The sequence below is a fragment of the Manduca sexta genome, chromosome 17, assembly GCF_014839805.1.
Source record: "Manduca sexta isolate Smith_Timp_Sample1 chromosome 17, JHU_Msex_v1.0, whole genome shotgun sequence".
Taxonomy (NCBI): domain Eukaryota; kingdom Metazoa; phylum Arthropoda; class Insecta; order Lepidoptera; family Sphingidae; genus Manduca; species Manduca sexta.
This window is the reverse complement of record NC_051131.1, coordinates 8935013-8957384: the sequence shown is the minus strand read 5'-3', so window position 1 is coordinate 8957384 and position 22372 is coordinate 8935013. Positions and strand designations below refer to the sequence as shown.

At 33.1% G+C, this 22372-nt stretch overlaps 1 protein-coding gene across 1 annotated transcript; it reads left to right on the top strand.

Moving 5' to 3' along the window:
- Nucleotides 1–3672: 3672 nt before the first annotated feature.
- On the top strand, nucleotides 3673–9744 carry LOC115443488 (cytochrome P450 18a1). The gene is made up of 8 exons (XM_030168920.2): nucleotides 3673–4077; nucleotides 4299–4476; nucleotides 5006–5233; nucleotides 5579–5694; nucleotides 5913–6137; nucleotides 6705–6921; nucleotides 7353–7617; nucleotides 8045–9744. The coding sequence occupies exons 2-8, from the start codon at nucleotides 4314–4316 to the stop codon at nucleotides 8400–8402; spliced, it is 1572 nt and encodes a 523-aa protein (XP_030024780.1). The 5' UTR covers nucleotides 3673–4077; nucleotides 4299–4313; the 3' UTR covers nucleotides 8403–9744.
- The last annotated feature ends 12628 nt before the right edge of the window (nucleotides 9745–22372 follow it).

Below are 22372 nucleotides of genomic sequence, written 5' to 3'. Positions count from 1 at the left end.
TACCAATAATTAAGATAATAAGATCGCGAGTTGAGCATGCATACATTTTGGCGCAAGATAATTGTTTTGAGTATTGCTTAAAAATGGTGAATGCTTAAAAGGTAGATAGTATGGGAGCATCGTTGTGTTCTGAATTTTAAAAAATATAACCGATTACTTGATATTTGGCGTAACGTCCTGTCTCAGGTGATGATTGATTCAAGGTACAATTTAATGTTCTGGTTGGTGTAGTAATTCTGTTAAAAATAGGTTAGTGCTTAACGTAAATTCAAAGATTTACTTAACTCGTTATGCAATTGTGATCTTGATCCTTGGGCAAAATGAAAATTTCATTTAGTTTTCTTTTAATTTAACGCGAGTATATTAACAAAAGGGTCTACTTGTGTTGAATTTAGGATGGGCAATGCCTACGCCTTTGCAGTTGCGTAAAAAAATATTACCGTTTTATTTTTCGAGTATAACCATCTGATAAAATATCAACTAAATAACCTTTGTAGAATCCTGAAATCGCAATGATAGCTTGTATTTATCATACAATGTTATAAATATTTTTTTACATAATCTTTAAACTACAAATATTATTTTAAAACTATAAGGTTTACAGGTTACGTGACACAAATTTACTAATAAATCTTTATGGTGTTGGCGTGAATACCATCTTTTTGTAATACCGTGTATCAGTGGCAAGGGGTGAAATTTTCCGGAAGGGATCCCTACACATTATAAATAAGTACTCATGCATGAATGCGGTCTGCTAATCGTTATAATGATAGTTAGATTTTACATAAAATACGAAAGAGAAGGCGACAGAAATCGGGTTATATGGGCCCTTCTCCACTGCCCTTATACACATATACTGAGATGCGGATTACTCACTTAGTGTAAAATCATAGAAATTATCAAGCCCATAAACTTCATTCTATACTTAATTATAAATAAAGTCAAATATGTGGTGGCAAAAGAACGTTAATACATCCCTAGGGAGTGACTAAGATTTCCATACCATTGGAGCTAGAAGGAAAAGCCAGTTATGAATTATTATACAACTAAGATACTAAAGTTCAATGTCTTTAAAGCCATTATTCCATGACTTAGTTAAAGTCAGACAACGGAAAAACAGATATCACTGACCTACCTTCAATCTGCAAATACATGAATAAACACACACAACAAAAACAATGCAAAACAAAAAATGAATTTCCTTCGAGTTTAGCTGAGCGTTAACTCGGTTCCTTGACTCTAATGGTGCATTTGCATCAAAACACAAACAAGGTAAGGGACTTGAAGCTTCCAATCACGTTGCATCTCGGTTTGTTTGGGTCATTAACAGTTTGAAGGTCGACGACCGATAGTTTGATTACCATAGTCATCGACCGTAGTATTACAATTTCTATCAAACACTACTACGTGTACAGTTTCTATCGAGTACCATCAATATAAATAGTATTAATCGCAAGCGAAAATAACACTTATGTTAACAGTATTAAGTATGTATAAACATATCATTATGAACACGTGTTTAATTCGCTCAGCAAAACACGTCACTCATTCGCGATTGTACGAACGTCCTTGTGAGAACGTTGAACCCGGAACACTATCGTTCAGTTAAAGGTCAATAAACTATAGGCCATCATGAACGATTACGTAACTTGCTGATTCTTGATAATAATATATGATGACCTTCATGGTCATTGCTCTTTGGATGACATATCAATTCCCAGTTCTGATTATTGACTTAGTATCTCCAAGTTTTTATACATACGCAGAATCATCAAAACAAACGGGCATATACCATGTTATCATATTTTTACATAATTAAAAATACACATTTGTCCAGATTTTAATACTTATTTATACCTATATTTATTTTCGTCGCCGCACTATATTTTACTCATTATACATAAACATACCGATGTAACATTGCTATAAGACGTAGAGTCGCGATATATGTATTTTTTCAAAAGTACCAAGAATATTCAAAAATCGAAAGCGGCAGCTTTTGCAGTTTGCTATGTCAATAAGATTCCAGACCTAGATTATTCCTCTTATCTCTGTTCCTATTCGCTTAGGGTTGGCAGCACACTCAGAGTTTCGCTGGACTTTTTGCTATCTTAAAGATGATCGCTTCCTGTTAAGTGATAGTCTTCTTTGCTGCTTTTTAAATTATAGAAATCTCTATTGACCAGATATAGGGTTGATAGTTTATAACTTTTTTTTCCATATTGGCACAGCACGGTGACCTCACTGCACCTCATGGTAAGTAGAATCGAGTCCAATAAAATATCGACTGACAAAAGATGGTTACTATTCGACAGTTGACACAACTATGCTAGCCTATTGGGACCAGATATACACAGTCTAATCCCGGAACGGGACACACGTGGGCCCCTATGTTAGGTTTTAACACCTTGTGTACGGTGGTCGCCTAAAATCTATCCTACCACCAGCGAATCAAAATTTAAATGCAATATAAAGGTAAAGCTTATATACACCCTATCCGACCTAAAATTCTATATAATTAAATAGACGGTTGAAAGGCTAATTGACTTAACCTACATGTTTGTGCGACACTGAGTTTCATACATACTTAAAATCAGCAATTTTGTCTTTGTTTTTTTAACCTAGTTAAATTTTTTCGAAAAATAATGTCGCTTAAGTAAACGCCTTTCAGCCGTCAAAATATTACTTTAAAACCGTACATACATCCGATAAGGGTTATGTTACAAAGGGTTAGATTTATATAGCTATTGGATTTGGATTGTGGATGTTGGATACTGGATTGTCCGTGCCTCACACGGTACGTCACGTGCGGAACACGTCATATAACGTCAGAATTTTCCTGGATCTATCCTACGATCCCTTATTGTCTACTTTATAAAAAGAAATAAAATGATTATTTGCATCCTTGCGTTTATAATTTTCCCACCATTCGTTATTCGATATTTTTCTCTTTTTAGGTAATATTTATTAATTTTAAAATCTATCACAATTCAGTTTTCGTTACAGCTACACAGGTGGGATACACACAAAATTTTGAAACTTTGCCGTGGTATCTTACATATTAACAAATATTTGAGAACATTTGACTCAAGTCAGAAATGTAGGGATAAGTAAAAACTTCAATTAAACCGCCTTCAAAAACCTTAAAAAATAATTTAACATAACAGGTGGATACTGGTTACCAATTTTGAAGTCAGTGACTAATTACAATAAACATTAATTTCATAGTAAAAGTAGATCAACCAAACCCAACGCAAAAACACAACCGATATGTTTTGCACACTATAGCACCGAGGGGTTCACCTCAATCAGCCCCTTAATAGGGGAAAAGGTGGGATGCTATTATATAATATGTATTTATGTAAGAAGGAGACGCAACCAAACCCAACGTAAAAACATAACTAAAAACGACACTTTCACAAGAAAGCAAAATTCGAAAATTTCGTTTACTTGAACGATATAATAACTCTTGTTAATTAAGTTTTAAAACCAAACTGATAATCTGGAGGTATATTCTTTCGAATAAAAAAAAAATTCGAAAACAAAAAGTACATGTCGAATTGATAACCACCTTCTTTTTTTGAAGTCGGTTAAAAATGTTAAATTGTAAACAAATATATTCTATAATATCAAGTAATATTTAAAAAATATATTAGGTATCTTATAAACTAATTTTTCGCGATCAAATATAATTATATCTGGGCTAAATATCCCATATCACTTAAAATCATAAATAACATATTTACATATTTAAGTACTTTGGTTTATGAACTCTTCATGTGCAGAGCCACCGCATTGTGTAAATGTATTGCTTTTTCGATAAATTTCAATTAGATCAGAAAATCTATGCATCAGTGAGATAAGAATACGACGTGTGCGGAAGACGTTGCTATATAAGCGACGGATGCAATACCTCGCCTTATTCAATATTTGGATTTTGCTTATTCATCAGGTACACTCTGCACGTATTGACTTTTTGTTATAAATTATTGTGGCGTACGTCATACAGATACAAGATAAGACATTAAAATAATTTCAGTGTTTAATCTTACTACAATATAGACTTCATTGGCTAAGGTTATTTGAATTTTGTACTTATTCTTAATTTAATTATTTGTTGAATATTTTCTTATAATTATATTTGCATCGCTATATTAAACAATATAAATGTAAGATGATTTTATGCGTTTTTAATATTATATCTTTTTAATTGAAAATAAATTATTTTTTTCAAGATTTTTTTAATTCAATATTAGCAAAATTTTGGAGGCTTTTCATTTTATTTTTATCGTTCACAGATTATAATTTCAAAAATGTGGATTGGCACCAGAATTTTGACCTACGCATATGCATACATACGCGCGAACACCGATTCATCAAAACTGCCCTCGATGACTACTATATACCTGCTGGCTATTACATACGGCATATGGGTTATATTTAAACAAATTGGCTACTACAGAAGATTGCCGCCTGGTAAGCTATCTTTAAAAATTAATTTGAGCTTTTTCTAGTAAAAAATCAGTCATCATTATTCATTACAAATAGTAGATCATTAAATTATATACCCATCAGAAGTTATTAGATACTTTCCATGCACTGGTTACATAAAAAATAGCCATATTTTAAGTTACCAAATAATGTGTGTTTCTTTTTCTCCTGTATCTTTATTATTAATTGTGTAAACTTAATTAAGCCACGTATTACTATTTTGCTTTATTTTTTTCTTTTTATTATTGCTAGTATGGTTCCCTTAAAGTCCAATAAATACATAACGAATATATAAAAAAAGCAGTGCATAAATTTGTTAGTATAAAATCAATAGCATTGAACTAAATATTTTTCATTTATTGAAACGATCTTCATGATGCAACTTTCTTGATACTGTGCTTAATACGGAAAAAATATCTAAAATGCTAAGTTGCTCATAAAATTTGCTTCAAATCACGTACAGCATTACACGTTCATAGTTAATATTATTTATAAATGTGTATATATATTTTAGGACCATGGGGCATTCCATACTTCGGTTATCTTCTTTTCCTGAAACGTATGTCACCGCAAGCATGGTATCGTAAAATGGCGGAACAATACGGCGACATATTCTCCGTGAAGATGGGAAATAATCTTGTTGTGTGCATAGGCTCAGCGAAATTGTTGAAGGACTTGTTTTACAGGAGTGATTCTACTGGCCGCCCACATACTCCTCTAAATGAACTCTTGGGCGGGCATGGTGAGAAATTATTTATATGTGTTTTACATTAATGCTAATTTATTTTTATAGGTGTTTTACGGTCGTTTAATCTGTAACATTAGAAATGGTGTCTAAGTTTAATTTTTTTTTTTAAATTTATATCTACGCTAAACAACTAAATAAAATATTTATTGCCATACTTGTGGAAACATAAGATTTGTGTTAATTTTAATTATGTGTTAAATGTCATATACCTTATTAACCAATATTAACACCTTGTTTCCCTAATAAAATAAAAGACCCATATATTAGGCGAGGAAAGCTATATATGGCACAAAACCATCGTTTCCGATCTTATAGGTAATAAATATAATATGTTTTTAGGTATAGTCCTGAGCGAAGGAGATTTGTGGAAAAAGCAAAGGCAGTTTTTGCATGAAAAGTTTCGTGCTTTGGGAATTAAACTGTGGCCCAACCAGCGATTTGAAAAGTTCATAATTGTAAGTGCAAGCGTAAATTATTTTCACGAAAATATTGCACAGCTCATGCAATATATTTTTGAAGAAATACGACCTAGAAAAGACATTCACACGTGCAGAGTTTCCAAATAAACTTATTTAAAATTCAAATTTACATGCAGTCCTTTATATAAATTATTACCATACATATATTATTTATACCTAAATAATTACACTCATAAGTATGTTTATATTTCTAGATGGAAATTCAAGAGTTTTTGACAAAATTGGAAGCATCCAGTGGCAAGCCCGTGGACCCAACAGACCTGCTGGGAAGACACATCCATAACGTCATCTGCCAGCTAATGATGAGCTTCCGATTTGAGGAGAATGACGATAAATTCGCAAAATTCAATGAAATAGTTTCCCGAGGCATGAAACTGTTTGGATCTGTCCACATCGGTGAACATATTAGAGAATATTTGGTAATTATACTACGTAAATTCTATGTACAATTCGAAATCTTATCGCCTTTAAACTTTTGTGTCCGTATCGACAATAATTTTTTCCTCATTGATTATTTCAGTGAAGAAAAAATTATTATCGGAATTAGATTTTTTTATATTAAAAGAATATGATTTATGGTTCAGTAATCATTATTATTATGGTAAACACTACGACTGATCACAAACAGAAGGTTCCTCAATACCACTTAAAACTTTGACTTTCATGCATATGCATTTTTATTAAATTTTAAATTTCACACACACACATGCACGCCTTTTATCCTCGGATGTGGTAGACAAAAGCGCAACTGGTGGACCCACTTTCCGCCGTGTGTATTCCGTCCCATGATAATATGACAAGGGACGAGCCTATCACCATATCGGGAACAAATTCTAGACTGCGGGCTAATTCTATATCACTTTAATCGACTAGGGGATCGTGCCGAAGATTTCAGCACTACATTGGTACCGTAATACAAATATAAAACTGAGACAGATAAATTTTCGATTCGTTAAAGTGAATAATCTTTTTAAATATCTCAACAGTTATTACCTGGCAAAAAAGCCGTTTTGAACGAAATTAAACGCAACTTGCAAGACGTGAGCAAATTTCACGGGGATCGTCTGTCAGAGAGAATACAACAGCGCAATGGACACTCAGGTTTCAGAGAGCCCTCAGATCTGCTGGACCACTACTTGGATCATGTGGAAGGATCGAAGAAAACCGACGGCGTTGATGACCTCTTTCCTGATGTTGATCCTAGTAAGTAAATGAAAGGATACATAAGGTCATCTTTACCCATGAAGGGTTAAACAGAGTCGCAACTAGTGCGGTCATAAATTTAGTTTTCAAAGTTTTTCAATATATTATATATTTTTTTCCCTTTATACTGGAAGATGTTAGAAGCATATCAAAACTTGTAATTCTGCTTGGTTTGAAAGTATAAACTATAAATTAATTAATTTGCCACAGAAACATAAAAAAATCTACTAAAAAAATCTGACGTCACCCAAAAAAATAATACTTAGTTCCTGCGGCAAACTATTTTACATAAGTGACACATCTAATTACTTTAAATTGGTGTATCCTTTATGCAAAGCCAAATAAACTTTCTTAAAGATCCTCCTAGAATTTTCAAATCATGGCGTGGTGATGCCACTGCGAAAAATTTAAAACAATTATTTTTTAAACAGACAAACAAATAATTCAAGTGATGAACGATCTATTCTCTGCGGGCATGGAGACGTCCCTAAGCACGCTCAGCTGGAGTGTGGTGATGATGATCAGGGAGCCAAAGGTTGCTGGCAAAGTTCGGGATGAGTTACGTCAAGTCCTGCCTCCTGGACACCTGGTGACCTTGGAACACCGCGCCAAACTACCGTACACCGAAGCCGTCCTGTTTGAAACATTGCGAAGAGTCTCCGTTGTTCCTTTGGGAACGACCCATGTTAATACGAGGTAAGTTATTTATGCTCCCACCCCATGCTCAGAAGAGTAGGCAGAGGTACCCTACCCTACCCCCCAGAGAACCGTTATAGAATCACACTGTTGTTTATCTACCTGTCTGTCAGCAAAGCGTAGAGGTATGAAGTAAATTTTTTTATCGAATACTAGAGTCTATGGTCTTTTTCAGTTATGAAAATATCGAACTTGTAAGTCAACGCGATCAAAATATATAATGGTTTATGTTGCATATTGTGCGATTTTATAACGGAATCCGAACCTATAGGGTACTGTTAACCTATAATTATGATATTTTTCAAGGAGCAATGTCATTTTAGCAAAATTTACAGTGTCATTCACTGTGTAAATTAAATTTGAATGCTTAGTTTCGTAATATTCATTTAGGCAAAAATTATAACAAAATACATTGTCTACATTGCAGGCCCCTAAAAATCGGTGAATACGTGATCCCGGCCGGCACCCACATCATCCCACTGCTACAAAAGATGGGAATGGATCCAGAGACGTATCCAGAGCCTGAGAAGTTCAAGCCAGAGCGGTTCCTTAAAGATGGCCAGCTTCGCGTTCCTGATAGCTTCATGCAGTTCGGAGTCGGTCAACGTATGTGTTTAGGAACGCAATTAGCTAGAATGGAATTATTCCTTTTCTTCGCGAATTTGATGAATTCATTTGACTTTACATTACCTTATGGAGTGGACGAGCCTGAGTTGCAAGGAGTTATGGGATCGATGCATGCGCCGGCGCCGTTCACTGTCAATTTCCGAAAATTGGAATCTTAATTCAATACCATCCTATCTAACGGCTGATAGATAAAAGTTATCCATCGATAAAATATAACCTGACTTCGTATCGTTTCGTATCAGGCTATAATGTCCCAATATTGGTCAAACGCCTCCCCAAGATTCTTGATCCATGAATCACGATCCTGCGCTATAGTGAACCAGTTATTTTTAAATGAATTATAATGAAACAATTGAACTGTTTATGTTACATTTTATCTCAGGAATAACTTTTATCTAATAAATTTAAAATGTTGCTCAACTTCAATCAAGTATTTTTATTTATCACAAAGTTTAAAATAGGTTACAACAGTTTGAAGTCTTACCAAATGAGAATTATAATTATTATTATATTTACAGCATTTAGTGCATGGGAATATAGGCTTTTAGATATTTTAAAACTAAATTTAGATCGTACGTCATAAACGTATATATTAATAACGAACGTCTCTTGTTACTGGAAGTTGAAATAATTTTACGAAATGGCACTCTAAAAGTTTCTTTATGCATATTTATTATTAGAAAAAGTACATAGAACACTATTAATTATTTATTTTGTTATTTTCTAAATATAAGTTTGTTGTTATTTTTATGCTTAGTGATATGCTAATGTTTCCTTTATGTATTATTATTAAGCAAACTTAACTATATGTGACACACAAATATAAATTACATTCCAGAATGCTCAACTCCAAAATATGTTGTGTCAAAAAAAATCAAGGGTCTGACGTAGCACAAAAAAATTCAATAATAAAACTGAAAGAGATTTTAAAATGCGCGTAACGTCTAAATGCCGAGGAGCGATTATATAATCTTTAGTTTGATTACATCTGGGCGTCTCTTTTATAATTTGGCCTTGTAAATTTAAACTATTCAATTGCATAAAGAGATTCTCTATTCATTTTTTTTATTGACGTTTCTTTGACCTGCATGACAAGTTCAAAGGTTTTAAGGTTGAATACCATCGTTTGTTGAATGGATTTAGGCAAAAATATTTGCAAATTTGTTAGTACTGATATACATACTTAAATAGTTTTATATATGTATATATATATACCAATTTATAATATATGACCGACCGGTCATTATGTTGCACTAGCCTTTAAATTTATAATCTAAATTATATTGACCGAGATCTATGACAAAATATGAAATGTAAAACAACAAAATTATGTTTTTAAATGTAAATACTTTTTTCTGTGGATTTTCTCCGCATTTTTACGGTGATGTGCGTGTATCAGCTTATGTAATTAAACAGAATTTGTATACAAAAGACTTATTAAAAATATATATATAAGAATAATATAAAAGATTCAATGGACAATTGATGACAAAAAATAAAGCCCGGAGTTTCTTTCTGCCTTTCTTCTTCGGGTAGTCATCGCTTAGGTAGTTATTGAAAGGCTGGTAGGTTAGCTAGGTTAGCGCTTTTATTGTCCTCACCGGTGAGGATTGCAACGCGTTTCTCCCTGAAATAAAACTAAAAACTATTTAACGGATTTTATCGCGGTTTTTTATATTATTATTTTCTCCCGACGTTTCGAAGACTTTGCAGCCTTCATGGTCACGGGGGGGACTGAGGTGTTGTTCATACGTAAAGTCAAAGTTACAATATCTACCTACATTTTTTAAAACTTTTTTAAATTTTAGCTGTTGACGGTCCGATCTACGCAGAATGAGCTCACAGTGTCTTGAGGTCTGGCAGCCGGTCTTTTGGGATCTGATTTAATTAAATGTAGAACAGGATCCCAGGCTTGTGCAAGCTTCCAACCATCTTCCCTATTGAAATTTTGGGTGTTTTTTAATTTCAATAGCCTCGCGAATCATCCTAGGCAGGAATCGGTGTTCTTTGGCAAGGATTTGTGGCTTGTCTAATCGCAAATAATGATTGGAGCCTCCTTCAGAATGTTCAGCGACTGTAGACTTTGTAGAGCGTCGGTGTTTCACGTCAGCTATGTGTTCTTTTACGCGGGTCCCTATATTTCTTTTTATTTGTCCTATATAAGAGAGGCCACAGTTGCAGTCTATCTTGTAAACACCCGGTTCTTGCAGAGGTATATGGCACAGGTGGTAAAACTTGACTAATCTTCTTAGGCGGCTTGAAATAGGTTTTTATTGAAGCACGCTTCAGGATGTAGCCAATCTTGTCGGTGACTCCTCTCACATATTTCTACAACCGAAACACGTTCAACTGTGGCTGGTTTCACTCGGTTTCTGTGACGGCGGCGTGGAATTTGGAGCTTGTTGTCTCGCAGTACTTGCTTGACATGTTGCAGCTCAGCGGCCAGGTGTTTCTCATCACAGATTCCTCGTGCTCTCTGAAACAATGATTTGCCCACGGTAGCTAACTTTTTTGGATGGTGGTGAGATTCACCGTTCAGATATTTATCAGTATGGGTCTGTTTCCGATACACAGTATGACTTAAGGTCTGATCAGGATTACGAATGACTAAAACATCCAAGAAAGCAAGAGATTTGTTGTGTTCTAACTCCATAGTGAATTGGATTTTATTATTGATGGAGTTAAGGTGATTTAAAAATGCAGATACTTTGTCCGATGGTAAAACTGTGAAAGTATCATCTACGTACCGTTTGAAAACTTTGGAGAGACCGGTGATGTTGTCAGGGCTGTCTCCTCGAAGTCCTCCATGAATATATCGGCGACTACCGGAGATACAGGTGAGCCCATCGCTACACCCTCTACTTGTACATAGAACTGATCATTCCACAACATATAGCCAGATGTAAGGCAGTGTTGGAGTAGTTCTGCATATTCCACAGGTATGTTATTATCTACTAACTTCTTAGACACAATTTTGATGCAATCTTGTAATGGTAAGCTCGTGAAGAGAGACTGGACATCAAAACTGACCATTGTTTCATTGTCAGCTTACTGTACTGCGTTTCTCCCTTATTGTTTATTTAAAATTATATATATACATCATTTTATTTCTTGTTTCCTGCCAGCCCGAGCTGGCTTCTTTGTTTACTATATTTTTCATTTTTAATATGAATTGTCTTTGTTTATATAAGCTAAGTTAATTAAGTAATAATTAAATATTCTCATGTACCTTGACTTATCATAAGTGCAACTACGTGATGAAACATTATATTTTATTTTATTTTATTTAGTTATGTTTATATAATATAAATCCGCAAATATCCAGTACGTACAAAAGGATAATCTATATACCTTAATTTTATAATATATCGTGTATGTCATGTTTGTACCTGTCATTTAGTATCGTAAGTCTCTTGAAATAAATTAATAATAATCGAAATGTTGTTTGGAACGAACCCTTAATAGCACCACGTGTAAGTTACACAAAGGGCAAGGTCATAGGGGACGAACAATAGTCAGATTTGCGCTGACGGATTGACGGTTTTCAAGGTCTTTATTGGGGGCCAAATATATAAAAATTGATTTAAAGCATGGGTCGACTCTGTAGGAAATAGTACCCCTAATTCAATTTGTTAGTTATACATATATTTTTTTTATTACAGCGAGTCCGATGGTCTTTGCATTAAAATTCTAATAACTGCTTTTATAATAATTTCTTATGTTTACGCGAATGTTAGACATTAAAATTTAACTATTTTTGACTCCCCCAGTCACCCCCGTGACCACGAAGGCTGCAAAGTCGGGAGAAAATTAAAATCTAAAAACCAAAATAGTTAAATTTTAACTGCATTTATTCTAAAAATTAATAATACTTTTTACCACAGTACAATGCAGTGTGCTAAAAAATGTGCACAGTAGTGGCGAAGAGTGAAGTTTTACGAATGGTAAGCCGACACAACATATAGGTACTAATATGCATAAATACGGTCTGCAAATCATTCTAATGATAATTACGAAAGGGAAGCCGGCACGAATTATTATATACATATAATAAGAATTAATAGACTGTTGAATTTTAATAATGTTCTCACTCTGAATTGTAATAAATAACCTGTAATAAGTAATGCTTTGGAATGCGACTCTATTTCTTTTAAAGTTCTATGTAGCCTAACGGCTCAGTAGATTCCAATAAAGTACGTATCTAAAGATATACTTATACTTATAATTATCATAACTGGGATATTGGGTCAGATATGTCAAAAAATATAAAAACTAAAACAAAAAAAAACAATAGGAGCTGAAAATAAATTAAACATAGCAAGATAATAAACCAATCGTTATTTACGTATAACAAATGCTCATTATTTTGCAGGCTTTTTATATTTAATTATCAATTCCTATGCTAATAAATACCTGTTCTGAAATTCAAATTACATTCGAAAATTTACGAAACAAGGAAATCAGAAATTCATGGATGATAATAAAATGCGTGATTTTGTAAGATAGTTCAATTTAGTTATCTAACTTAGAAGGGACCAGTGAAAGTTTTATCATTTTGAAACATTTAAATATACTTTAAGAGTAACTCATACCTATATATTTAAATATAGGTTCGACGGAATTTGAACATAGGATTGAAATTTTAGCGCAATATTACAGAGAAAAGTTGTAACACACTACATTATATAAATCATAAGTTAAAATATCTTGAAATAATGTTTGAAATCTAGTGCTATTAAAATAATTAATACACTAAGCAATGTAGTTAATATCCTATAAAATATTATAATAATGCAAATCTTATATTAAATCTTTTAATTACAATGCGGTTAAAAATGTACCGTTAAATAAATAATTACTTTGTCATTCATGTCATAAAACAGATAAGTATTTCAATTTCACATGAGTACGTAAATTGATAATGATTTCAATACAAAATATATATTTATTAAATCTCCTTCATTCTTTCGCAATAATTCATTTATAAAGCCTGTTAAGAAAGCGTGAAAATTCGATGATGGTAATGACCTTACGCATAGAAATCGTTACGCAACGTACGCTTTGCTATACAACTGAACAAAACTTACCATCAAGAATAAGGGCGGGTTATTGTAAAACATAAATCGTAACTATTGATAAAGACATTCGTAAAATTTACTTTTTCGAAAGGTTTATTTTAGTACAAATGATTCTTACGATCGTTTTGATAAATGCCTTCGAACAATCAGGCCTTAAGAGTTTTAACTTTCAGTCAGATTGCGTGCAAAGTTTAATATTAAATTGTTTGCAACAATTATTATTTTATGTTATACATACTGCCTTTCTATAATTTTGTTCAGCTATTCTAGATATCTTTTAAGTTCTTAAGCCATAGTTGGATATAAGGATGAGTAATATGAAAGTATACAGAATAATGAAACTTTTATAGTTTCCGAAATAGAACACAACAAATATTTTTTTATACAAAAAATTATACCTAATCGATTCATTGAAATAATTTTACCACCTTAATACCACCAAATAATTTTGCGTGCTCTGAATGAAAAAATGATCGGTCCAATTTTAACCACAAACATTTATTAGTACCCATAATTCTCTAACCTTACAAACATTTGACAATATTAAAATTGAAAGTAAACTTATAAGTCATTGATTCGTACGTTAACCTGTGTTCGATAGAATGTTTTTATTACTGCCAGTATACATTTTAGTAAATTACAATCCTTGAATCATATTCGAAAAAACTTAGACACGTGACGTAGTATTTACTACAACTAGTTTCAATGACCTGAACGAAAATATGTACTGTAAATTTTGTGTATTAGTCATTGTTGTAGTACGCTTGAATGCGAACATAATGGAGTTAATTGCCTTGAAATAGTTTAGTTTTTGCCTATACATAGTGCCGAACGTTTTTTAGATTTTAGTGTGCAAGTAACTTGATAATGGTGGAACAAAACTTATACGAAACACAGCTAATTTGAACTAACATTGAGTAAGTCTTCGCTTGACGGTACGCTTCATGAAGTTTATAAACTGTAGTAATACTGATCAGAATTTTGAGTATACCTCAAAACATTGCATGGCGTAAGTACATAATACATTGAGATTATATTATATTAAAGCTCATGAAGTCCAAAACGACATTGCTGGTGGTAGGATATATTTTATATCCGCCTGATAGCAACCACCCTACACAAAGTGTTAAAACCCGCCATAATAGCCAACGTAAATGTGTCGCGTTTCGGGATCAGCCTGGGTATATTCGGTTCGAACAGGCCGGCATAAATGTGTCGAGTGTTTAGGGATAATCATTTCTCGTCAGTCGACATTCTATTAGACCCACTCCACTTATTTTCAGTTGTAGTGGGGTCACCGTGCACGTGAAAAAAAATGTATACTGGCTATCCACTAAAACAGAACGAACTTCTTCTTCTTCTACTTGATAGTAAAAGTAGCTATGTGATGGTATCGGCCCAGTCGAATACTAGCAACGTTGTCTACGCAGCTCTCTATTAACAATTGCTATTCCCTGATAGGAAGTGACCATTTTGTGCGAACTATAAATTAAAAAAACTCAATGTCTCATCATACATTTTTGTTTATTGCTTTGAATAAAAAGACGAGTTTGCCGTTCGCCTGATGGTAAGCGATACGACCGCCCATAAATAATAGAAACACCATCCAACACCTTGAATTACTAAGTATTGTGTTTGGCATACGGTCGCCATCTTAAGACATGAGATGTTAAGTTTTATTATGTCGAGTAGTTACACTGGCTACAATGTTCTTCAAACCGGAACACAACAGTGACAACACACCGCTGCTTGGCGGCAGAAATAGACATTGCGGTGGCACCTCCAGGCGGACTCCCACGTATGAAAATGCTACTGCCAGTAAACATATACAACTCTACATATTATACAATGCTAGTCTTATTTTTCTACTCAGTTATATTCCATAAGCTATAAATAAATTATCCTGTATGTTTTATTCATGCAACGCGGAATAAAAATAGATGCATTGCACATGGGCGTTAAAGTAAGCAGGACGCTAACTGACCTCGCCATTGTAGCGCTAATAAGGAAAACGATGTACCTAACTGCACGATGTTACATCATTTAATGCGATCATATTTTATCTGCACTTATTAAATATTTAATCGTATTATTTAATGTAGGTACGAAAAATATACTTTTATGTAGAAACTCGCTTTTGCTCGCGGCTTCCTCCGCATGATGGAGTTAAAAGATATATTTTCCCGGCATAGAAAGTAGCCTTATAACCTTCCCAGGGTCTTAAACTATCTCCAAACCTAATTGAAAATCCGTTCAGTAGATTTTGAAAAAATCGATTACATACAGACAGACAGAAAAGTGCACTTTGTTTTATAATATGAATAGATATCATGGCTAAATCTGAAATGGTTCAATCAAAAAATCATAGAGTTTTAATTATGTTAGCGTGGTAGACTTGGCTCAATTAAAACCGAGAATCATGTCCAGTAGTAGAACAATTTGCTACTTACTGGGTTAATCTAACAATAGCCTCCGCGGTGCAGCGGATACTTAGTCAGGCGTGAAACGATAGACTACGGGTTATATCTCTGCACCGACTCAAATGTTCATGTGATCCTCAAAAAAATCTTGAGTCTATGCGTTATGGGGTTCTGACCCTAGGAGACACTAACACAATTTATATCTATGTACATTAATTAGGACTTTTTTGTAACTAACTCTTTAATAATTATAATAACATTACGTTACAAAAGTGGTGTTGCTCTTTTCAACTAATTTTGAAAAGACCAACACCATTTTCTCGCATGTTTTTCTCTGGTGAGAATTGCTTTCCGAACTGGCGGTAGAGTTAATATTGACGGAATGTGAATAATGTATAACATTTTACACGTTCAAATATTTTATTTAATTTCATGTCATAATACTTTATAAGATATAAATTGAGCAGATTGGTGATAAATTACTATATTTTAATTAATTTCAATGAATTTTATGGAAAAAGGTTTTATGAATCATAAATTGAAAAACAAACAATTAGAATGTCCTGTGATGTTATAGAGACAATACAAATAATATGACTTTTATTAGATTGTGTATTGTATTTTATTTGAATCCCAAAACGTGAACATTATTGCCCGGAGAGAAATCTCGTGATACGAATCAGTCGATAGACTCGTGTTTCAATCCCGATTACAAATACATTTAGATAACACTTGGAACGCCATTGTATATAACAATGGGGTCAATGGCGTATATTTATCATTAAAGAGATGCTCTTGCCGGCCCGATTCAGGGTTTTCATATGTTTATATTATTAGAATATAGAACGTGATGTCGCACGTGACATGAGAATGTCGCATAATATTATGTTTGTTCATGAGCCGTGGTAATCTGTGTAAGAAACATGAGTATAATCAGAGCAGACGCTAATTTGTTCGATGAATGATATCAAACTATTTGTTGAAAATGCATGGTTCCGTAATTTATTTTTCGTTTCTTACAATACATACAATACAAATATTATCAGAGCGTTGCATAATTTTTATAAAGATACACACACACACACACACAACAGCACGCATTTATGCAGAGGCGCAACCTGGGCACCCAATTTTGCCAAGTGTGTTCCGTGCCCATAACGTGATAGGGGGCGAGCCTATCGCCATATCGGGCACAAATTCCAGACTCCGGGCTAATATTGAGCAGAAAAACCCAAATATCACTTTGCCCGACCCGAGATTTGAACCCAGGACCTCAGAGCGCTGTCGTACCGCGCATGCAGTACAACTACGCCACCAAGGCAGTCAGTAACGATATGATCTCTTATTTTTAATAATATTAATTATGACAGTGTACAGCATTTTAATAAACAATACTTAAATTATAAATGTTACATGAAATTAAATCTTTAATGGTAGTGCATTAATATCTTTAAAATTTTGCACGACTAGAAAAAGTATCTGTACAGTTTATTGCATGGGTGCCGTGATGTTTGCATTCAGAGATAATCAATTAGTTGACCCCAAAGCGAAGATAATCCCCGCTGCGTGCAAAAATGGCATAGCAGTTTAAATACCACAAGCTCCTAATAAATTAGCATTTCAATTTATTGGTATTTAAAAGCCACCAACTTTAGGCCTACCGCCGCAACGTTAGTTATTAGTATAAATGATTGATTTTCGCTATGTAATTTCATAGTAGGTGTGATCAAGCATATTCTACTAGCATATTGGTAAAATTTTATGATTATTTATTTATTATTATTAGCCCTACTTAATTTGAGGAGGAAATTACGCCTCAAAAGTAATTTACACTCATTATCATATGAATAAAATATATTACAAATATATTACAGCACTCACCCAAAAATAAAATAATAATTTTATCGATTTACTTTTATCGAAAAAAGATTCGAGATAAAAGGCACGAAGGTGTATGTTTTATCCCGGATTGATCTCCTTTTAATTTTTAATTAAATAATAAATACAATGTTACTTAATTGGTATAAAATATTTCTACACTCAGCATAGCTGCTACAACGGTAATTTCATCCTATTTAACCTAGAAGTAAAAATGAAACAAATATCTGATGAAAACATAACAGACATACCAATTCACATTTATAATATATAGTATGGGTTTGGCAATCCGCCTGTGAGAAATAAATCACGATTTTAACATTATCGAAGGACTTTCGTAACTAAGTTTAATTCAGTTTTCAGTTCCAGGGTTCCGAAGTTTACTTTTATCTTTCATCATTATCACACGTGTCTACCGCTTTAATCTTAACTTTTATAAACAATTCCTGTGATATAACCAATGCCTCGAATATGATGCACGAAATCTCAAAAAAAAAGCATTCATAAATCGCAAGCAATAATAATATTATGGAGTACAGAAAAAAACGAGATTTATAAAAAACTAATAGACTCTCGTATAATTTTTCTTAGGTAACCATTTATAATATAGATAGACATATCTAAACTAAATAAGCTTCGGAAAAAAAGTGTTAATTTCATTACGCAATATTTTGTACACCCAAATTTCTTTTTGTTTTTCTGCTAACGGCAAACTGCAAATCACTCGTTGATGATTTGATTACGCAAGGAAGACACATCGTTTTGTTTCCCCCGCCTAAATGGCTCTATTACCGAACGAGGCAGAGCTAACCTCCACAAGGATCACTTATCTTTCGTTATGAATGATCATAGAATAGTACAATACACATACCGCATATATGTATATCGATGCATATATAAATAATGATATCAGTTCTATATTATATACCGTCCCACTGCTGGGCACGGACCTCCTCTACTACTGATACGGATTGGGCCTTAGTTCACCACGCTAGCCCAGTCCAGATTGGTAGACTTCACACACCCTCATAATTCCTATAGAGAACTTCTCAGGTACGCAGGTTTCCTCACGATGTTCTCCTTCACCGTTAAAGCAATATCGATGGATACCCGTGTATTATTTATTTTCGATGCTATTGCAGATATTTTCAAATATAATAACCTATTTGTACAACATAATAAAAGCTGTACATAATCAATATATTAACGTATAGAAAAATCTTTATACATGTTTTTAGCACATTGCGCGCACGGAGGAGTGTGAGATTAAACATGACTCAAGTTCATGTAAAGAGGAGAAGACCCTTAATACCTTTCAAACAAAAAAAATGCATTGCTGTTTCAACTACTAGGCGACTAATAGTATTATGTACATATCTAAATATCCGAGTTTTCATGCCTATAATTAATTAAAAAGCTGCTATTTTTTAATAATAAAGAGGAAAAATATTAACATAAAAAATTATCAATGATAGGTATTCAAAAACTACTTACAAAATGTTGAATAAAGAAATGCTATGCTATGACGTCATAGTTTGTAAGCCTCGGCCTTAAGAAAACAAAAGTGACTCCTCTGTTATGAATGTTGTTTGCGTTCGTTGAATCAATGCGTTTACATTATAGAAACATAATACACATTATTATGTATAATATGTTCTAATATTATAAATCTAAGCGCCGGCTGACACGTACTTACATATAATAGTAGTTTGTTGTTTATTCAATATTATGATGATGTAACCCAACACCCAGCAATGAATCAAAGTTATCTACTAACCTAACATGACGTAGATATTTATCAGTGAATGGATAACCTCTGGTCTCTGGATAATCTTAGAAGAGATGCCGGGTCTCAATACCTTGTAGGCCTAGCCGTGCCAAGGGAAAACCCCGCGGCCGTGGCTAAAAACTATAAGGATATTACGAAAACAGAAACGAATATTTTATACATAATATGATTACATTTTTATATATAAGAACTCAAAGATGAATTTTAATTGGACAGATAAAGTGTGTATTAAGTATAAAAGTACCTTTAAGTAAAGAGACTATTAAAATAAAATGAATCGAAGTGCTTTCGAAATAAAGGCAAAAACTTAAAAGCTGCGTTTTTAATTTAATATTTTTTGCTATTTGTCCAGCACAATTTTCTATACAGCTGAACCGATTTTTTTATCACTTCCTTTGACAAGTAAAAACTTAGAATAATTTAGGGTATATTTAATGGGTTTTTGCATTTAATGGGTTAAAGGTGCGCTAACAGAGCAGACAAAAATGAATATTTATTAAATATTTTAATATTATTTAATACTCTTTTATTATTTTTATCAACCGGCACATTTTGATACTGGCATATTTTATGAAGTAGTCATGAATCAATAAATTCAAAAAGTTTAAGAATTCAATTATGCACGACCGGTTTTACTAGTCGAAAAAAAAGCATAATGCAAGACGACGCCGACGAAACGTCGTGTGATGGATTTCTTAAGGTTTTTTCCAGTTACTGCAAAATACGATATGTGCTTACTTAAAAGGACCTGGAAATATACACACACTACTCACGTGTCTTATCGCGTGAGACTTCACACTTGAATACTAATTAGAATTTTTATTGTCTAGACCGCTGCTCGCTTCTTGAGTATTAGAATTCAGTTAAAGCAAATAATCACCCAAAAAGGAATTCCTTGAAGCAATGCGAACGTTTTCAAGCGGAATACATTGTGGGCAACGTATTTGATTTATTATAGAGAATGGAAAATTTCACAAAATGGAAAAAATAATCAATAAATGTTGTAAGTTGTACAAATTTTAAATAATAATTATCTATGAATTAATTTATAAATTTGCATTAAATAGGTACATTTTTAAACATCGAACAAACAATATTTAACGTATATTATAAAAGATTGCAACATTGTAAATGCATTTGAAATGGTTATGTACCGGGAGTGCATGGATTTACAGGAACCAACATTAACATATTTTTTTTACTGTAGCTATTCATGTAGTCAACCACAAAAGTAGTCAAACGAATCCAATACTTCAAACTGCCAATTCACGTAAAATTTTACAAGATTTTTTTTCTTGTGAAATAAAGTTTTTGTGTAAAAAATTGCAAAGAAAAAAATTGTATGGGTGATATGAAATTTTGAGCCCGGCGACTTATGTAGAAAACTAAAAACTACACATAATCATTCGATCTTACTTCTTATTTTATTAATATTATAAATACAAGTTAGTGAAAATGTGTGACGTCTGTGTTTTTTTTAATTCCGATATTTTGCATCCATGGAAAATAATGATTATTTTTCATCAGATTTTTTATACGGGTTCGATTTTTACGTGGACGATAACGCGAGCAAACAGCTAGAAAATACTAAATTGAATGATTGAGTAATCATTGGCCATGTCCCCAGAGCCGAAAAATTGTCATACATTGCATCCCAGTATCTTTGACAATGAGAGCAGGAAGCTTTCTGATAAAAAAATTCAACATCATCCTTAAACAATTTAATATTATAAAATGAGTCATACCGATTGTAACAAACAATTTAAATATAAATTCACATTTTGAATTTAATTACTTACCTGTGAACGTTTACAGAATGGGTTTACTTTCCTTACTTATTGTATTTATAGCTTCCGAACGGAACGCATATTCGTAAACACGCTTATATGAGTTTGCTGTCTGGCGCAATGCTCCTTATGACAACTGTAACGTTTACAAATTACAAACATTCGAACTCGAATAAAAAAAAAAAAATATTTAATGTGTTCAAGGAATATTAAATATTTTACTGCACTACAATATTTCCAAAGTTTTAAATAAAATAGCTTATTTTGTTCCCGTACACTGTTTACCCAACGGCGGTTGAAAGGAACCATATATCTTGTTGTTTTCCCCCGAGGAGTCAAAGAAATTTAAGATAAAATGAAGACTTTATCCTTTCCAACTATTCTTCGTGGTAAATGAATTAATTTATTTTGTGTATTTATAATATTTATTTTTAGATTGTAGTAAACAACTCATAGCACTTTATCGTGATTAATTGTAGTATTTTAATGATACTTATAATATAAGGATAATACTAGCCCTGCATTATATACTGTCCCACAGCTGGGCACGGGCTTTCTCTACTTGTGAGAGGATTGGAGGTAATCCACCACGCTAGATTAGTAACAGTTGGTAGACCTAACATACCCTCGAAATTCTGTGGAATAAATTCCTACGAACGTAGAAAACCTACATGTAGATACGAAAACTGTTTAAAAGGTTATTGTACGACCATGTAAATGAAACGTATTATGAAATTGGTTAGGTTGTGAAATAGGTTATTTAACAGAAGTAATAATGGTATTTATTTTAATTATTTCGTCATGTCATCTAGATATAACATACTTACTGACAGTATAAATATATTCCGCCCCCATTAAGGTAATTCGGATAAGACCAAAATAAGTTTGAATTAAAGTAATGAATGCGGAACGTCTTGCTGTCACCGTAAACATTTATATAGGATGACCGTATATGAATCCTAAATGAAAATAAAATAACATTTTGTTCAATATTATTTCCGGTAATGACACTTGTATATGGATTTATTTTGTTGTGTTTTGAAATTCTAATAGATACCTAATCATGTTAAAAATCTATGCTACATGTCACTCGTGGCGCCACCCGCGTGCAAGGCTTTTCCCGATGTCAAAGTCTCATTCTCTACATTTCAAGGAAGAATAAGAAGAGTACCCTTT